Source organism: Epinephelus lanceolatus, chromosome 19 (assembly GCF_041903045.1).
Source record: "Epinephelus lanceolatus isolate andai-2023 chromosome 19, ASM4190304v1, whole genome shotgun sequence".
Classification (NCBI taxonomy): domain Eukaryota; kingdom Metazoa; phylum Chordata; class Actinopteri; order Perciformes; family Serranidae; genus Epinephelus; species Epinephelus lanceolatus.
This window is the reverse complement of record NC_135752.1, coordinates 7398392-7417460: the sequence shown is the minus strand read 5'-3', so window position 1 is coordinate 7417460 and position 19069 is coordinate 7398392. Positions and strand designations below refer to the sequence as shown.

Here is a 19069-nt window from a genome sequence, read left to right as displayed (position 1 = left end):
CACCGCGTAATGCTTTGATAAGAGATCACAGTCATTTCAGGTATTTCTGTAAGACTTGGCAGAGGAAACCAAAGTTAATCATAATTAATTCAATAGTTACTTAGACACTCAGGTTAAAATGAGAAATATCAACCTCATGGTGGCTCTAAAGTGAAAGGACAGGGATCACCAAAGTCAAAATGTAGTCTGGACCAAAGTGACAGACTGACCCACCAACACTGCTGTCTCTGGAGCCATGCAGCCAGCATATAATGAAATATATCTTCCATAGTGATATATTTTAAGGTGGTGCTTAACACAAACCTGTTGCTCTTGTTTGGTTGGTCTCTTTTTAGGTAAGTTTTTTTTTTTTTTTTTTATCAATTATTGATGGTTTCAAAGGTATTTATAAATTGATTCCTGTCTTGATAGGTTGTTGTAGCCAGTGTCTGTTATACAGGCATTGGGTGTTGTTTCATATTATGAGTGTGATGCCTGAAATTGAAATTGAATGAAAAAAAATCATGACAGAAGCAATGCACTTTAAACAAATTTAATGCAGACTGTGAGTGGTTACTTGAACATGTGAAAAAGCTGCACAGATTCCAGAATCCAGGACCAAACCCAACATCAACTGAATATATTATGTTAGGCTTTATATCATGGATCACGTTTCTTCCTGTTGGTGCATGGAAATCTCACATGACATATCTGTGGCAGTGGGGTGTCTTAGGGTCACGGAAGTTCAGGGAAGAAAGAACGCACACACTGAAAATTACACACTCACACACATTTTCCCACACAGATAATTAGCCTGTATGTTCCTTCAGGCCGACCCAGAGGACGGAGGGAAGAGAGGGAAGATCTGAGGGAGAGTGAATAAGGAGAGGAGGATAAGCAGAGGAAAGAAAGAGAGGGGGAGAGAGCAGAAGTTTTTCTCTGAACCCTTGTCAAGTGTCAATTTACTGTGTGTGAATGGGTTCGTAAATGTGTGTGGAAGTCCAGATAAATGAAAATGTGGAGCTTCTGTTCTCCAGCAGTGACTCTGATGATGTTCAGTCACATGTGAGGTTTTAAAGTGGAGATGAAACACTGAACAATATGACTGTGATTTGTTTGATTTTTACCTTGGGCAAGATATTCACCAGTAGGGAGCAGACATCTTCCAGCAAACTAGTTGGTGACATCACATGAATTTTTTGTGTCTTATTCCTTGCTTCTTCACCAGTAAGAGTTGTTGAGGTAGGCTTGGTATATTTGGTACTGTAAAACATCTTTGTCCTTTGATGATGACAAGCAGTGCATGGAACAAGGACGTAAAAAGAGAACTGGATACAGCCTTCCTATGAAAGCTGCTCAAGGAAGTTTGACTTCCAGGGTATAAAATTACCTAGATCTTTTGCAATGTGAGGACCAAAGACCAAGCACACTAAAGACTTTTGACAGCCAAGTGGCTAAATTCTGGTTTAGCCATCTGCTAACTTTATTTATTTATTTATTTATTTTTAAAGATTATTTTTGTGGGCTTTTTGCCTTTAATGAACAGGACAGAGTGAAATGGGGCGAGAGAGAGTGGGCGTTGACACGCAGGAAAAGGGTTGCAAGCCGGAGTCGAACCTGTGACCACTGCAGCGAGGCATCGCTTCTATACATGGGGCGCCGGCACTATCCAACACGCTACCGACGCCCCGAGCTGTCTGATAACTTGAATGGGGATAAAATAATATAATCATGCAGCTCTTCAAGACTTTCCAGATGTTATCAGATCATTACTGGATCAAATCCCAACAGCGAAACAAGTTATTTTGCAGGGGCGGTGAAGCCAAAAAAATGTAGCTGCAGATTTACTGTCAACTCCTTAATTTTAAGTCTATGAAAAAAAGCTTTTTGGACCCCATGGCATCACGTGATGGCCTGGAAGTTGTAATTTAACAATTTGGCCCTATGCAAAAATTGGCTTCAAAGCTGAGGGTTCTTCCTAGTGGCCTTACACAGAACTACTGGAAGTCACTTTTCGGCAGGGGGTCCACTTTTCAGCAGTAGAGCCCGACAGGTGGGGCAAATGTTGCACTGCCAGTGTCGGTCAACTTTACTTGCTGTTTGGATGAAGAATTGGAGTTTGAGATTACTTGTATGGATATATGATATCAGGAGGTGAGCCATTACATCGGTCTTGAGAAGTAAACAGTAAAACTTTTTGTTTATGATATAAGGAGTAGCTAACGTCATCAACCAACCAGGCATTATAAACAGATTCTGTTGCTAAGGAGAGGACTTATAGAAGAAGCAAGATCTTGGTGGTGCCTTAATGTCAAGGATAACAGTCTATTATGTACACTGAGAAGAGAATGGGCACAAGAACGCAAAACCGAACCAGCACCACTAGCTATCTAACCCAACACAGGAAAACAGGACAAATTTAAGTGGTGCACAACCCAAACTGTTCTTCTGAGTTCAGTGAGTCAGACCATTAACTGATGCTTTGTGATGCAGAAAATACATACATTTGATTCAGCTTCTGGATGGGAATGCTGTTGCTCATGAAATGAAGTGGCTTGTGAACGTGACTGCTGGGTTAGGCCAGCCATGTTTGCAGATACATAATAACAATGCAATGTTATAACCATCTCACATTTTTGATGTTGTCTGACAGCTTGATGGAGAGGGAGAGCATATATTTGGGATGGAGAAGGGTTTTCTGTGTTTTTTTTAGCTGCAGCAACCAGACATTAAATATAATGTCAGTCATGCACCATCCAATATACTGGATTTCAAATTCAGGCATCCTTTCACTTTAACCACTGTCGTCCAACTCCATGGGAACAGCCATTACATTTGGTACTGGTAAAAAAAGCATTAGCAGTTGGTTTTTGACATTGTCCCTGGTTATTTGCGTCTCACCAAAAGTCTCAAACTCCACTGTTTCATGTCTAAAGTACAGTGTTGTACTCAGCACAACCATTCCTGTAACGTCACCAACTGGCTTGTTGAAAGACGTCTTAGCACTACTTGCAAAAAAGGTGAAGTGAACATATTTCTGATTTTCTATTAAATGTAGATGAATATCAAGTTTGATTGCAGTGTCATATCCTGCCTATTGTAAAAATCTAACAAACCGCAATCACATTGATCAAAGTTTTATCTCCACTTTAATTCAGACAGAAGTTAAGACTTTATTATCTGTTTACCTCCAGCCAGCTGACTCTACTTTGTATTTTTACTTTGAGTACACAGTCACTGTTTCAAGTACTGATCCATCAAATTTAATGTTCTACAATCACCTAATAGGATGTGAAAAACACTTGGCTGCTGATCAATAGAATTTTAATTTTGAAGCCTTTCGGTTTTGTTCAGTTATGAAAGCTGGATTAAAATGTAGCTGCAGCTGTTGTCAGAGCAAACCTGCAAAAGTTAATTAACAGTTATTAACAGTTTGCTGGGTCATGGCCAACAGTTTTAAGGTGGAACCACTTTTCATGAACTAATTTTCAGACACAAATGACTCCTTATTTAAAGGGATGATGATTTTGGAGAAGGTGAATGATTACTTAGTGAGTAATTACCCAGCCATTATATACCCATTTATGATAGAAAACACAAAAGAAACAACCTTTTAAAAGAAAGACATGAACTCAATTAATGCTTTCTGACTTTCAAACTATTGGACACAGAATACATGACATTTAACTATGACATTATGAATTTATGAATTGTACTTACATTTTAAGTACAGATTGTATTCTAGTGTAGTGAACTAATGATAAGTAATAAGTAATTACTAATCATACAACAGTTGCAGTGTGGAAACTGGAAACATTGTGCAGTATAATGCAGAACAAAATAACACCAGTAACAGTAATGCAGGAACACACGTAAGGTGAGGCTTGTGTCCATGAATCTGCTGCCCCAGTGCATGCTCGGAGGCTACCCAATACGTCTAACTCATGTAAGTGCAATCACATTGTCAGCAATCAGCCAATAGACCTTTTTTCACAGAATCCATTTTGACTTGTCATGGTAGGAAGAGCACAGATGAAACTGATGACATTTATATATTTTTTAGTTCCATTAAGTGTGCTAGTAAGCTATACCAGTGAGCCCACATGCACAATACGAGGACCTCAACTACAGGGAATGCAGCTATCATTGATGTTTTAATATACACCTGTGCTTTTCCTACTATGACATGTCAAACATCTGCAGTGAAAAAGGTATATTGTATGAATGCCGATCATGGTTTCAAGTACATACTGAAGTTGCCTTAATTTCAAAATAAGAGCACAATGTTTCTCAAAATAACTTAATCCAGTATTCACAAATCAATCCTCAAACTGTGTTTAAATAACTAAATCATCTGGATGTGAATAAACAGGATTATTTTGGTCTGATAAGAGAATGTTTGTAGAATTACTGAATTATTGTAAGGGCTGTCCACAGTGAATTCAGTAAATTGTTGTAAAGATAAACAACAAATAAAACAACTTATGAACATCTTGCAGGACGGAGCTTGGCTGATATTGTTCTGTTTTCTGACACGACCAGTCAGAGTTTATTTGCTACGTCATTCAGAAGGTCTGTCCCAACTCCCTGACGGATCAGCAAACTTTCTGTTGCCGCCATCAACAGAGTTGCTCTCCTCCCAGGGAGAGTCTGCCTGATTGGCACGAGCTAACACAACAGCAGCACTAACACCCAACACTGAGCTGAGAAAGAGTCACAACAAACTCACACCTGTACCGAAACCGCTTGACTCTGTTATAAAACTCATTGATAACTGTTAAGTAAGGGAAGTCGAGTGATGCTGACAGTTTGCCCTGTCACTGTGTGTGTCACCCCCCAAGACTATTTTGCAAGAGCACCATCGCTGTATCCTGGGCTTAGCAATGCCAGAGCATTTTTACCCTGTAGCAATATGGTGATTCCATGCATTACCAAGCACTGACACAGTGCTGTGGAGATAGGTCTGGCTACACAAAACTACTTTCAGAGTGAAAGAATGATAATACGCTTCCTGAGCTTTATCACAGCTGGAGCAGACACTGTTTACAGATCACTGTCGGTCATCATTGTGGATTCTCACATTATTATATTTACAGCGATCGTTCTTGGTGTGGATGGCTCTTTACTCCACTGAGTGTGGAGTTCATTGTGGTTGTAGCTGTCTGTAAATAGAGCCACCTGTCTGTGAAATAGTGCAGGTTTCTGAGAACAGCAGTGACACCACATCACATCCATGAACCAGTTCCTAGTAGAAGCGCATCATCTAATTACTGCATTCTCTCTCTCTCTGTGGAGTATGTGTGTGTGTGTGTGTGTGTGTGTGTGTGTGTCACTCTGAGCTGAAAGTTTCATATTGTAATTACTCTGCTCTCAGTCGGGTCTGTAAGGATTTGTGTCCTCCTTTTTATTCTTCTTCCATCATGTTGTTGTTTACTGCATTTGTAACAAACTGAAGCTGCTGCACTCAACAGTAACAATCAGGTTACAATGCTGGGTGTTCTTTTCTGGGAGTGTGAGTCAGCAGGTGACTGATAATTTTTTTCCAGCATGTGACAAGCCCTCCTGTGTGTTTACATAAATGTGTGTGTGTGTGTGTGTGATATGTGGGTCACAGTAAAACAGGAAAAGCCTTGAGGCTTCTTCTGCCAACACGCAGACCTGTCCTTTACTCTGATCTATTTTTCCTCTCTTTCTATCTGTTTCACTTTCTGTCATGTTTTACACCTCAATACTTGTATTTTATTTGATCTTTTTGTCAAAGTTCAGTCAGGAAGACTTTTTCATTCATAGTCCTGTCCTCCTGCATTTATTCTTCCAGCTGGCTTTGTTGCTTTTTTTCTCCACTTTGCTACATTGGAATTTGAGAGCTCTAAAGGTACTCTTCAGCGGTTCCAACCCAGTGCCAGACCTATATAAATATATATATACGACAGACCTACTGATCTCTCTCTCTCTCTATATATATATATATATACTGAGCAAAAATGTAAACACTTTTGTAATTGCTTCCATTTTTCACAGATTTAAGTTAAAGATCTAGAACTTTTTATGCGCTCAATAAATATATTTCTCCCAAATTTTGCGGATGAGCGTTCTCTGACTTTTTTTCATGGTGTCAATATTGCAAGGATCGAACGAAACTGCAACCTCTTGCAGATAAAGTGGGATCAGTTGATGGTGTGTTAATTTTAAAATGCCCGCAGGGTCTGCACTGTTTCTATCTTTGCTTCTGTCTCTTTCTCTCTGGTTCTACTTGAGCAGCTCAGGGCTTCTTCACGTTTTCCCTCTGCTGCCACATCTCTGCTCTGCAGACGACAGACCTACTGATCTCTTTATCTACCTTCTGTTTTTATCTCTTTGTGTCTGCTGTCTGGTTTCCTTCTCCCTCTGTCTCTGTTTCTGTTACTTTGTTCCATTTTTTCATCTCAGTCTACTTGTGTTTTTTTAAAAACCATTTCTGTGTTCTTTCTCTTTTGATCAAGCTTTTATTCATTTTTCTCTCTTTTATCTCAGTTTCTCTGCTTTTTCTCTCTGTCACCATCTCCAGTCTTGGTCTTTGTGGGCTTTTTTTGGCATCTTTATCTTGACCTGAGTTTTTTTGTCGCCTGATTCTAATCCTTCTTTTTTCCCATCTGTTTTCTTTAATCATGTTTTTTTTTCTTGTTTTCTAGTTTTTCTATTTATCCCATCTTCATTTCCCTGTCGCTCTTTATCTTCCCTTTTATCTGTCACTTTCTCTTTTGTCTATTTTTCTTTTTTTCTCACATAGATTTTATCTTTGTGTCTCCCACATTCAGAAACCTATATTTCTTTATCTTTCCCTGTATTTCTGTCTCCTCCTCTCTGGCATCTCTCTCTCTCTCTCTCTCTCTCTCATTCATATGCACACACACACACACACACACACACACACACATACACACACCTCCATTAACCTGTAGCTCACTGCACCAAAATCATCAATATTCTCAGTCAATAGGCTCGCTCCTGTAATCAAACCCAGCTTCTCTTTAAATGATCACGGCACACATACAGTAAAACACACACATACACACCTACACACACACACACACACACACATATACATCCTGAAGCTGCTGATCACAGCCTTGCTGCTTCTAAATTATCAATACTTACCAATCAATACTGGTATTGATCAGGGTTTAGTAACAAGAGGAAGCAGGAGGCAGAAGAAAACTCTACCCTCCCCCTCTGTCCTCTCTGTCAGTCACTTAGAATTCAACTGAAAAAGCTTTATAGACATATGGGTAATATAAAGAGTATTACAAACATTCAGACCACGTTGTAACAGAAACTGAGAAAAGAACATTTATAGTAATTCTTTATTTTATAGTTTTTGTTGATAACTCATGACATTTCATAATGTGCCCTGTACAGCTGCAGCCCAGTCACCAGAAGAAAATGGTGGCATTGTACGATTCTGCAGACCACAAATATGTAGCATTTGCACCTGTCATACAAATCATATCAACGTTTCTAAAGTGACGTAGTATATGAGCTGTGTTTGTTATCTGTAGGTAGAGGGGATGGTGGGTGTCCAGTCACTCAGGTAAAATGCCTGCCGAGCTGCATGTCACTCCAGACCACTGTTCTAGACCTACAAACCGCAAAACCAGTTTTGATTTTGTAAGTCATTGCTGTTTTTCAGCAGCTTTTTAGGCAATAAACTCAGTTTTTTTTAAGCAACTTATCAATGTTTTTCCAAATGTTTTTCAAACCCATCACTGTTTTTTTCAGCTGCCTAATAGGCAACCAACAGCATTTTTTTTAGCAACCTGTCACTGTTTTCCTAATGGCTTTTTAGGGGTAAACTTTGTGGTAAACTGTTTTATAGCGACTCATTACTGTTTTTCCAGCAGTTTTTTAGGCACCAAACATGGTTGTTTTGTAGCAACCCATCAGCATGTGCACCAAACATAGCTGTTTTGTGACAAGCTGTTGCCGTTTTTGCAAAGGCTTTTTAGGCACCAAACATATGTGTTTTGTAGCGACCAGTCACTGTGTTTCCACCAGGGATAGTTCCATGAAAAAGGGTTCTTCTAAGACATTGCTACATTTCCTGCCTGGATAGTGCCATTAAAAGTGGTTATTTTTTACCAAGATATCACTGCTTTTCCAGTGGGGATTGTGCCCACAAAACTGGGCATTTTAAGCCAAAACATGAACTTTACATAACCATAACCAAGTGGGTTTTGTACCTAAACCTAACTACATGTTAACCACAGTGTTGTTGATATGTAACATTTCAGTGTATCCACTATATAATAACATACAAATGCAGACACAGAAAATGCCAACATTTTTTTTCTGGCAACTTGGTTGACAGCTGGCTATTGAATGATGATGCTCACTGCCTTGCTGCCTTCAAGACGTCTGGTTGTCGACCTTTACTTAGAACTGGACCCTTTGTGATGAGACGACGTGCCTCAGGGATCGCCTCACTCAGGGTTACAATTGCCATGACCAGCTGCACATTTGTGAATACACCTTTACATTATAAGTATTTGTATAAAACCAAACGCCAGTCACTTAACCTGCTGAGTATCCCTGAACATAACAAAGTAGGCAGCCACTTATGGAGAGGAAAGAGCTGTTTATCCCTGCCAAAGGTGGTGATTGTTATGCTATTTCAGAAGTTTCCTTTCAGTACAATACAAAGTAATACATAATCAGGCGGCTTGAGGCACTGCTTGTGAAATGCTTCAAGAGCACATTGGAAACATGGCAAAGTAATAACGGTTGCTACAAACACATTGTCTTAATCACTCTTTTATGTAGATCATGTAACAGGGAAATTAAATCATTATCCCACATATTTTGGTAGTGCCCTGTGGTGGCACTGTTCTGGACCAAAGTTCAAATATGGCTTTGAATGCAGAATAAAGCTGAACAGGTCATGCTTATTGTTGTCATGGGGGATTTAAAATGTATAAACCCATTAGTGAGCATGGCCATTCACTGTGAAAGAAATGAAGGCAAATAAGTTAAAAATGGAATGATTTTGACCTGTTGTGAAACAATACTGCACAGTAGAAATATTAATTCCACAAACCAATGTCAAGGACAAGACATATGTAGTGTATGGGAAAATCTTAAGGCCGGAGAAGTGGTGATAAAATGATGGAATCAACTTTAGTACTAAATATACCAGAATGTGCTCTGTTTGAGACTTGCTTATCTTTTTCTCACAATTACAGAGGCATTCAGTTTTAATTATTTAACCTTTTGAGCTCTATCTTTACAGTGATTAAAGTAGGAAAAGACAACTTTCAAAACAATAATTGTAATAAAGATAATAGTCCTCTGATGTTGGTGGATTGAAGCAGGACTGGGAAAAAAAAGAAACAATTTGGGAATTGGACGGAGCCCCAAATGTCCCATAGCTGCATCAAGTGGACTCAGTCATGTCCTTTTACCCAAGTGTGAAAAACACATACTTAAACTTCAATCAGTACAAATTTCACAAGCCATGGCAACATCACTGTGCTGACAAGACTCAGGTAAGTTACTAGCCCAGCCAAGAAACTACACCTAAAACCATTAACTGTCATTTTTATAATTGGGTTTTGTATGGATTAAACAAATAAGATAGAACTTTCAGTTAGTAATTAGACTTAAAGTGACAGTAGAGTGGCACCAAAGGCCGTTTTTTGGCCTCCCATCAATGTTTTTCCAGCAGCTTTTTAGCCACCAAACCTGGTTGTTTTGTAGTGACTTGTCGCTGTTTATCCAGCTGCTTTATTGGCACCAAACGGCATTTTTAAGCAACCCATCACTGTTTTTCCAACGACTTTTTCGGCACCAAACTGCACTTTTTGACAACCCTTTTAGGCACCAAACATAGATGGGTTTTTTTCTGGCAGGTTTTTAGGCTACAAACTTGGGTGTTTTGTAGTGATCCAATCACTGTTTTTCCAGCAGCCTATTATACTTAATAGACTTATCATTAGACAGTTTGACAGTCTAAAGCTCACTGGTTCTCGTCGACAAAGCCAAGTTTAACTGGTTCTGCTCGCCTGTCACTGTTGTTTGTTTTATGCTGGGCTAAGCTATAACCAACTGCTTGCTGTAGCTTCATAATAATTTACAGACATGGGTGATAATCATCTTCTCATCTAACTCTTGGCATCTTGGCAAGAAAGTAAATAAGCATATATACATGTATATATATATATATATATATATATGAACATATTTAGTCAATATTATCTTCCACTCTCCTGCTGTTACTCAGTAATGTTTCCTTACAATTTAGTTTAAATTTCATTCTCTTGATTATATTCATCATTTCATTGCAGTATGCTCGTCAGACTTAATTTCAGTTTGAGAATGGAAATGTGTTTAAAGCTGCAACAGGTAATAGACTGTTTGCAAAATGTTTACTCCTCCATAAGCATTTCATAAACATACATTTACACTGTAAAACACAATGTGTGTTTGAAACAGCAAAGAGAGGGAAAGAGACACAAACATGGGATGCATGAGGGAGATGCACACACACACACACACACACACACAGTCTCTTCAAGCCTGTTTAGAAGATAAGACGCACCCCGTGTGTGTGTGTGTGTGTGTGTGTGTGTCTACCTGAGGCAGTGCAATCAGTCTGGCTGAGTCTGACTCCCTGCAGTTTCCTCTCAAGGTCACAATATGAACTGTGTCAGGTCTGACTGCTTTCCTCGCTGTTTTTCCTCCTCTCTGTTTCCAGCAGCTCTCTGCTCTGGCTGGCTGAGTTCTGACTGCTAGTTCTGCTCTATTCACTGGTTTACTCCCTGTGGTTGGGACTCTTAGGGTTTGGTGATATAACTGTTATACTCTGAGATGATGTTTTCTCTCTGCTCAGCTTACACAAGGTATCCCTCCCAGTAATTCTCTGTCATTGTGGGTAATGTTGCAAATCACTGAGCAGGACTGATTTATGCAAATATTGATTTTTTTTATGTGACTTTTACATTTAGACTAATACAGTGTCTGTTCAAAACATGCCTGTTCAGAACAGGTCGATTGTCTAGCATGTGGTATTGCTGCTTGCAGCTTTCTCGAAAACTGCTCATCCAAACGACACTCGGCACCATGTTTCCTGGGGTCCTGGGACCAAACAGCTATAGATTTATTAAGATGTTTAGATATGAAAAATATTGAATTATGTTGCTTTTCTAACTCATTGTGCCCTGAAATAATGTACAAACAGCCCCCAAAGCACTCAGATGTATTACTATGTACTTCTACTTGTGCTCAGAGGAGAATGTTGTACTACATTTACCTGACAGAGACATATTACTGGTTATGTTACAGATTCAGATTTAGCTTACAAAGTATAACAATTAAAATATGTTGCATTATTATTCATTTAACTCTCTAGCATTGCATTAGAACTGAAAGCTTCACCATGTACTGAAGTTCATGGTAGCTATATGACATACAGTACAGGCCAAAAGTTTGGACACACCTTCTCATTCAATGCGTTTTCTTTATTTTCATGACTATTTACATTGTAGATTCTCACTGAAGGCATCAAAACTATGAATGAACACATGTGGAGTTATGTACTTAACAAAAAAAGGTGAAATAACTGAAAACATGTTTTATATTCTAGTTTCTTCAAAATAGCCACCCTTTGCTCTGATTACTGCTTTGCGCACTCTTGGCATTCTCTCGATGAGCTTCAAGAGGTAGTCACCTGAAATGGTTTTCCAACAGTCTTGAAGGAGTTCCCAGAGGTGTTTAGCACTTGTTGGCCCCTTTGCCTTCACTCTGCGGTCCAGCTCACCCCAAACCATCTCGATTGGGTTCAGGTCCGGTGACTGTGGAGGCCAGGTCATCTGCCGCAGCACTCCATCACTCTCCTTCTTGGTCAAATAGCCCTTACACAGCCTGGAGGCGTGTTTGGGGTCATTGTCCTGTTGAAAAATAAATGATCGTCCAACTAAACGCAAACCGGATGGGATGGCATGTCGCTGCAGGATGCTGTGGTAGCCATGCTGGTTCAGTGTGCCTTCAATTTTGAATAAATCCCCAACAGTGTCACCAGCAAAACACCCCCACACCATCACACCTCCTCATCCATGCTTCACAGTGGGAACCAGGCATGTGGAATCCATCCGTTCACCTTTTCTGCGTCTCACAAAGACACGGCGGTTGGAACCAAAGATCTCAAATTTGGACTCATCAGACCAAAGCACAGATTTCCACTGGTCTAATGTCCATTCCTTGTGTTTCTTGGCCCAAACAAATCTCTTCTGGTTGTTGCCTCTCCTTAGCAGTGGTTTCCTAGCAGCTATTTGTCCATGAAGGCCTGATTCGCGCAGTCTCCTCTTAACAGTTGTTCTAGAGATGGGTCTGCTGCTAGAACTCTGTGTGGCATTCATCTGGTCTCTGATCTGAGCTGCTGTTGACTTGTGATTTCTGAGGCTGGTGACTCGGATGAACTTATCCTCAGAAGCAGAGGTGACTCTTGGTCTTCCTTTCCTGGGTCGGTCCTCATGTGTGCCAGTTTCGTTGTAGCGCTTGATGGTTTTTGCGACTCCACTTGGGGACACATTTAAAGTTTTTGCAATTTCCCGGACTGACTGACCTTCATTTCTTAAAGTAATGATGGCCACTCGTTTTTCTTTAGTTAGCTGATTGGTTCTTGCCATAATATGAATTTTAACAGTTGTCCAATAGGGCTGTCGGCTGTGTATTAACCTGACTTCTACACAACACAACTGATGGTCCCAACCCCATTGATAAAGCAAGAAATTCCACTAATTAACCCTGATAAGGCACACCTGTGAAGTGGAAACCATTTCAGGTGACTACCTCTTGAAGCTCATGGAGAGAATGCCAAGAGTGTGCAAAGCAGTAATCAGAGCAAAGGGTGGCTATTTTGAAGAAACTAGAATATAAAACATGTTTTCAGTTATTTCACCTTTTTTTGTTAAGTACATAACTCCACATGTGTTCATTCATAGTTTTGATGCCTTCAGTGAGAATCTACAATCTAAATAGTCATGAAAATAATGAAAACGCATTGAATGAGAAGGTGTGTCCAAACTTTTGGCCTGTACTGTACATATCACCGTTTTGTTAGCAGCCTTTTATGTCTCCATCTTAGGCGCTAGGTATGCTCCTGTGCTGTTGATGTTCAGGGTATGCTGCTACCAATGCTGGGATGTCAACAAAAGCACATGATTAGGTTCAGGCAACAAAAGCTGGGCTGGGCTGGCTCTACATTCATACGGGAACCAAACACCTGGCACCTGGGTGAAAGACCAGGGTTTATTGGACCCGTCCACCACCCCTCCCTCTAGCCCAATTGGGACTTTCTAGCTCCTTATATTATGTTGTTACAGTCAGCATTTCAATGTGACTCCGTCAAGCATGGATTTGATTAGCAGAGGTGTTCTGACAGCGGTTTGGTCATTAGTGTTAAGATTATGGCTTGTATGGCAAAGAAAAAGACACCTACATTACACATATACCCTTTTTGCATTAAAATTAGAGGCTTTATTATGTGGGGAAACATTTTTGATAGGTATGGCATATACTGAGTGCTGTCACTGCCTAGTTTACTGACTATTTTATCTGTCTGTTTCAGTGGTGTCTGTAGTACACTGCAGCCTGGTTTACTGGCTGTTTTGTCTGTCTGTTTCAGCGGTGGTTAGTGCCATCCCGGTGCCAGCTCTCGACTCTTCTCAGTATCCTGGTATCCTGCCTTCACCTTCCTGTGGCTTCACTCACAACAAGTTCAGCCTGAGGCCGATGCCTTTCCCAAGTCTGACAGTGGACAGAGGATACACACCAGGTACTGCAATACTACTACTCCTAATACTTCTGAGAATACTACTGGTACTACTGTAGAGATAGAGACACACGCCAGGTACTGCCAATATTACTAAACTACTACTAAATCTACTACAAGTTCTATTATACAGACACAGATATGTTCATCTGTGGTTCTGACCACTTTTCATCATATCAGAGCAAATTGTTGAAATGAATACAGGTAAAATCTAATGATTTATTTCAATCTGACACAGGTTTCATAAATTTAAAGTCAAACTACAGAGAAAACAGAGAAACACACCCGGCGCCCTTGCTCTGACTACCCAACTTTGAACTGATATAGAGTTGACCAGAGGTTTTTGGGTCATGGGCATGAAGTGGGGAGCCAATGGCCCCTTCTCGCTTTCCTACACCCCTACTTCCAGAACCCTTGTTTAGACCACACCTATCTTCAAACTTGGCTTTCATCTCAATCTCAACTAAACACCTATAAAGTTTTGTGGCCCCATCTTGCACAGTTGCAACATTTTTGCGTTGACAAAATCTTATTTTCATTGGTGGATTATATGACAGCGGGACACTTTAGTTTACCTCTTTTTTGTTCTTTTGTGTGTCTTTGTAGTCATCATGCATTTTTGTAGTTTTGTGTCTCTATGGTAATAATACTTAAAGGAGCTATATGTAAGAAATCTAAAGCAAATAGTAGTAAAATCCTCCTAATATGTCACAGAGACTAAGGAATAATGTTCGTATAACATACTGATCTCACCAACAACAATAGTACAGCCAGAATATTCGCATTTAAAAAAATATTTTACAGTCCGCAAATCATGTTTATGTTTTGAATTTGTGTTTTGGCCTGTTGCGCCACCCACAGCCGTCTACCAGTCACACAGTCCGTAGAGTCTCAGCATCAGTTACAGTTACGACTGAGCTACAGCAGCACAGCAAGTGGCATTAGCAGTGTCCCGGTACATAGCATTAACAGCCGGCTCCTCCTCAGCTGTATCCCGGCAGCAGTGTTAGCAGCAGAGAAGCCGGACTTGTTCGAACAGTCCGCTGGAAAATCGAAGATCAAGGACAAGGCGACGCGGCCCTGCCACGGCAGCCACCCGTGGGCAAACAAATCAGTCTCCAGCGTGCCGCTGTCCAGCAACCTCAAATCTGTAGGGGAGGGGGGGCGGACACGACTTGTGGCAGTATTTTGAATTTGAGTGCAGTAACCTTTTTTTTTGTGTGTCTCTTTGCTGTTCCTTTTCATCTCTTTGTGGTCTTTTTTGTCTTTTTGTGGTCATTCTGAGTCTCTTCCTGGTTAGTACATGTTAATTTAAGTGACATTTTGCAAGTGAAGGCCATGGGGGCCCCCCTGACAATTTTGGGCCCTGGGCCTGTGCCCGGTAGGCCCATTCATTAATCCATCCATGCTTATTTCATCCCAAAATATGATCTTTTTTTATTTTTATTTTTTTTCTTATCTAACCAAGTTGCTGAAATCCATCCAACCATTTCACAACATGTACTACATGTTACTACGTGTTGCAGCTGTACGTCACATAGATACACCAAAGGATGCCCTCTGCACCGCTATCAGACGCTGAGAGGTGTGACAGAGGGTCAGCATTCGATGACCTGCTAACTAGAACAGGTTGTAAAAATGCCTCTTGTATCATTGCAAATTGTTTATGTGCTGTTCAAGAACAGAAACCTTGGCAGGTATAGCAACAATAACTAGAGGCAGGACTTAGAATATGTTCTGTTACATAGCCAATAATACTATAACTACTACTAGAGACAGTAGGAACAATAGATACTACTACTACTGATATACTATTATTGCCACAGTTACTGTTATTATTATAATTATTATTATTAATATAAATAATGTATCATTCATTTAACAATTGATACCATTATCATGGCCACTGCAATTGTTAATAATACACAGAACAGTGTACATAACAATAATACAATTTTAACCTTTAATAAATGCAACAGGGCTTACACAGCAGCATTTTAATCTTTCCAACTGTCTCTCCACTGCTCCCCTCCTCCCCGTCCCTGTCCTATTTAAGCCCATTTTGCGGCAGAGCTAAATGCTAAACGACATGGTGGGGAGCAGTAATTCAGTAATTCAGTAATTGGCTAATTCCTGGTCGGCTTGTATCAGTGATTTAACAACAGCAGAGAGCCGAGGAGAAGCTTCAGTGTCATTGAATTAGCTGACACAGTGGGAGAGCTGATGGCAAAAAAAAACACACTCACAACGAGCTGAGGGGAGGGTGGGGTGGTGTGGGCCTGCAAACAACAGAGAGGCAGATGTAATGAGCAAGTGATACAGAGGTAGTTAATGTGGGAGATGGCATAAACTTTAAAGTCATACAAACACTGAGACACTGAGCTTCACTGATTGAAAAGAGAAAGGTGCAAGATTGTGTCCATAAGGAGTCAACTACTGTACGAGTCCCAGAGAGCATCTCTGAAAGACACACTCATTCAGCTTCTGACTAATGACACGACACAGTAAGATGCCAATCTGTGCTTGCTGAATGAATTCTGAAATTTGAATACATTTCTTAGAAATTTGGATCAAGTCTCCACACATGGATGAATAATTCTGAATATAAAATACAGCTGTAACTCAGCATGGTATATACTGTCATTGTATACTGTATATATTCTATATAGTTTTCTTAAATAATGACATTAAAACAAAGTAAATATACTATTCAAAACTCAAATAGTAAATTTGTTTCATCATCTTGCTGTTTTTTGTCAGTGGACCCTGTAATGCAACGCAATACTTACAACATATTGCACCCTAAGGCTCTTACTCATATGCCTACACATCACTGTTCTCTCGCCCACAGAGATCAGATAAATGCATCAAAAGCTTGTTCACACTGACCATTTGTGCTCAAATTGCTGGAGTGGCTTTTTCCTGTCCCTTTAATGAGACAGAGAGAAAGACTGCTAATTTCAGTGTCACTTCAATGCATTATTACAAGGGACAGACTCTCAAGAGTCTACTTCCACAGACAACTTGAGCGCACTTCTGCGTTGAATCTACGCCTACACCTACGCCTACATATACCATAGGATCTGCTTAGATGAGTAACCTACACTGTAGCCTGATGTGCACCTCCCCAGACCTCAGCAGACCTATATTTTTGAAAATGTTGTGGAATAAAGAGACTCAAAACACACAAGATTGGACGTTTAAGGGTTTACTTGCGAGAAAGACGCAGAATTGACACATTACGACAATTTATAGTACCTGACAAACAAGCAGTATCAGTTCACAAATATGTTACATATGTCACTTACAAGCCTTCTTATACACACATATTAGGAGGGGCTTTGCTGGTTCCTGTTATTTAGTTAACCAGTTTTGGAAAAATTTGCTTCTCCTCACCTGCTCAAATTTGTTCAGTCTGAAGTGATGTCAAGCCATCTGCACTACAAAAACTGAAAATCATTCCCCTCAGTGGAAACTTCAAAGAAAGTTTTCATTTATTTTAATTTCAAAGATAGGAAATAATACATTGTAAAGACAATAAAGCTCCCACAAAATATTATTTTCTGTTGTGTGTGTGATTTATCCTGGCTTCATATGAGTAGAGAAAAAGTCTGCTAGCCGCTAGGCTAATTTATTCAATATGATGCCGTAGGTTTATGCTAATAACCTTAGCTTGATGTATATGTTGGATTACATATCTAGTAAAAAAACAGTTGATTTGTCTGTGAACATTGTGAGTTGTATCGGAGTCACATTTTGTAGGCAAGTTCAATATTGTCACTATTAAGCCATGTTTTATGTGTGTTAGTTGAATCAGTCAAACCTCACTGCACTTTACAGAACCTCATCACAGTGGAACAAAAACCACTGGAGGTGGAGGTGTAAATGCAGAGCAATGTAGACACACCCCAGCACACATATAAATGCTCACAACCACAGATATATAAAGAGAACTCGATACAGCATTTTGGTGGCGGGGCCCCGTTCATTACAATGAAATTTGCTCAGTGTTTGACTCCCCAGGTGTAAAAAACCTGGATCTTCTGCATAATTGGGCCCACAGAGCAGACACACTAGGAACCAAGCTGGCTTCTTCCGCTCTAGCACTCTGCTAACTTGAATGGAAAAAAACATTATTTAATTGTGCGGCTCTTTGAGACTTTTGAAGTGTTATTAGAGTGATTGGATCAAATTCTGATTGTAGAACAAGTCATTTTAAGGGGGTGTTTGGACGCACATCTCTTTCAAAATGTAAGTTATATGAGAAAGAAGTATATTAAGGATCAACAGCATCACGCGACGGACCCACAAGTTGTAGTTACATGGTTTGGCTCTGTCAGATGGCCCAGTGCACTGCCTAGGGGCCTGCTCACAACAACTTAGGCCACTTGTGTAGAATAGGACTTGGACTCTGCATACTGGATTCTTGGGTTTGTTTTGGTTGCTTCTTGGATCCATTTTACTTTTTAATATCCAATTGTTTCCCAATCCATGCTAGACAAAATTATAAAGTGAGTTGGTGTAAATGGAGGTTTTATTTCAAAGGGTGTTTTCCCCTATTGTTAGATTATAATAACCTTTAGTAATCTGAAGATTAGAATTTATTTCCTAACCCAGATATCATTGTGTGACCGGTTGTATTTGTCTTGCAGCCCTTTGTTGGGATCCCAATCCTTCTGCAGTCTGCAGGGAGGCATAATGCATCACCAGCTATCTTGTGTGTGGGACAGTAGAGCACAAGATAAAAACAAAACATGGACATGCTATTTAAAACACTGTAGTGCTCAAACATTTCACAGAGTACTTTAAAGAGAAATTTAACAGGGCAAATATTGGAGAACTAAATCGGTATTTGTATGTTTTACTTAGGATGCAGTGACACAATGTCAGGTCAGTTTTAATCATATAACCCATGATCACAATTCACAAATTTGCCTCAAGGGAATTTACAATCTGTGCAGCATACGACGCCCTCTGTCCCAAGACCCTTGCTTCACCCATTTAGGTGAAAAGTAAAACACTTCTCCATTCTGTTATAAAACCAGGAAGCGAAAAATCTGCAGTCCATTGTTCAGAGCTTGACTTCCTCTGCAGACACTGCAAGTAAAAAGATAATCAAATAAATCACTGCTCTTCTCTACTTCAAAACCTCTAAGCGGTGGATTTTTTATCTCTCCGCACATACATAAAAATATCTCAGCTGTTGTGTTATTGTGTTGTATGTCTAAACACACCTGTTATGCTTTCCATTCAGCCAGTGTGAGTCACCAGCAGACTGTTGTTCTC

At 39.9% G+C, this 19069-nt stretch overlaps 1 protein-coding gene across 3 annotated transcripts in view; it reads left to right on the top strand.

Annotated features, from left to right (window-relative positions):
- dcc (DCC netrin 1 receptor) overlaps nucleotides 1-19069 on the top strand; it is a 418775-nt gene that overhangs the window by 350217 nt on the left and 49489 nt on the right. For all 3 annotated transcript variants that reach the window (XM_078162332.1, XM_078162331.1, XM_078162330.1), the window contains exon 26: nucleotides 13637-13786. In XM_078162332.1, coding sequence (XP_078018458.1) covers nucleotides 13637-13786 — 150 coding nt within the window. The remainder of the gene's footprint in view (nucleotides 1-13636; nucleotides 13787-19069) is intronic.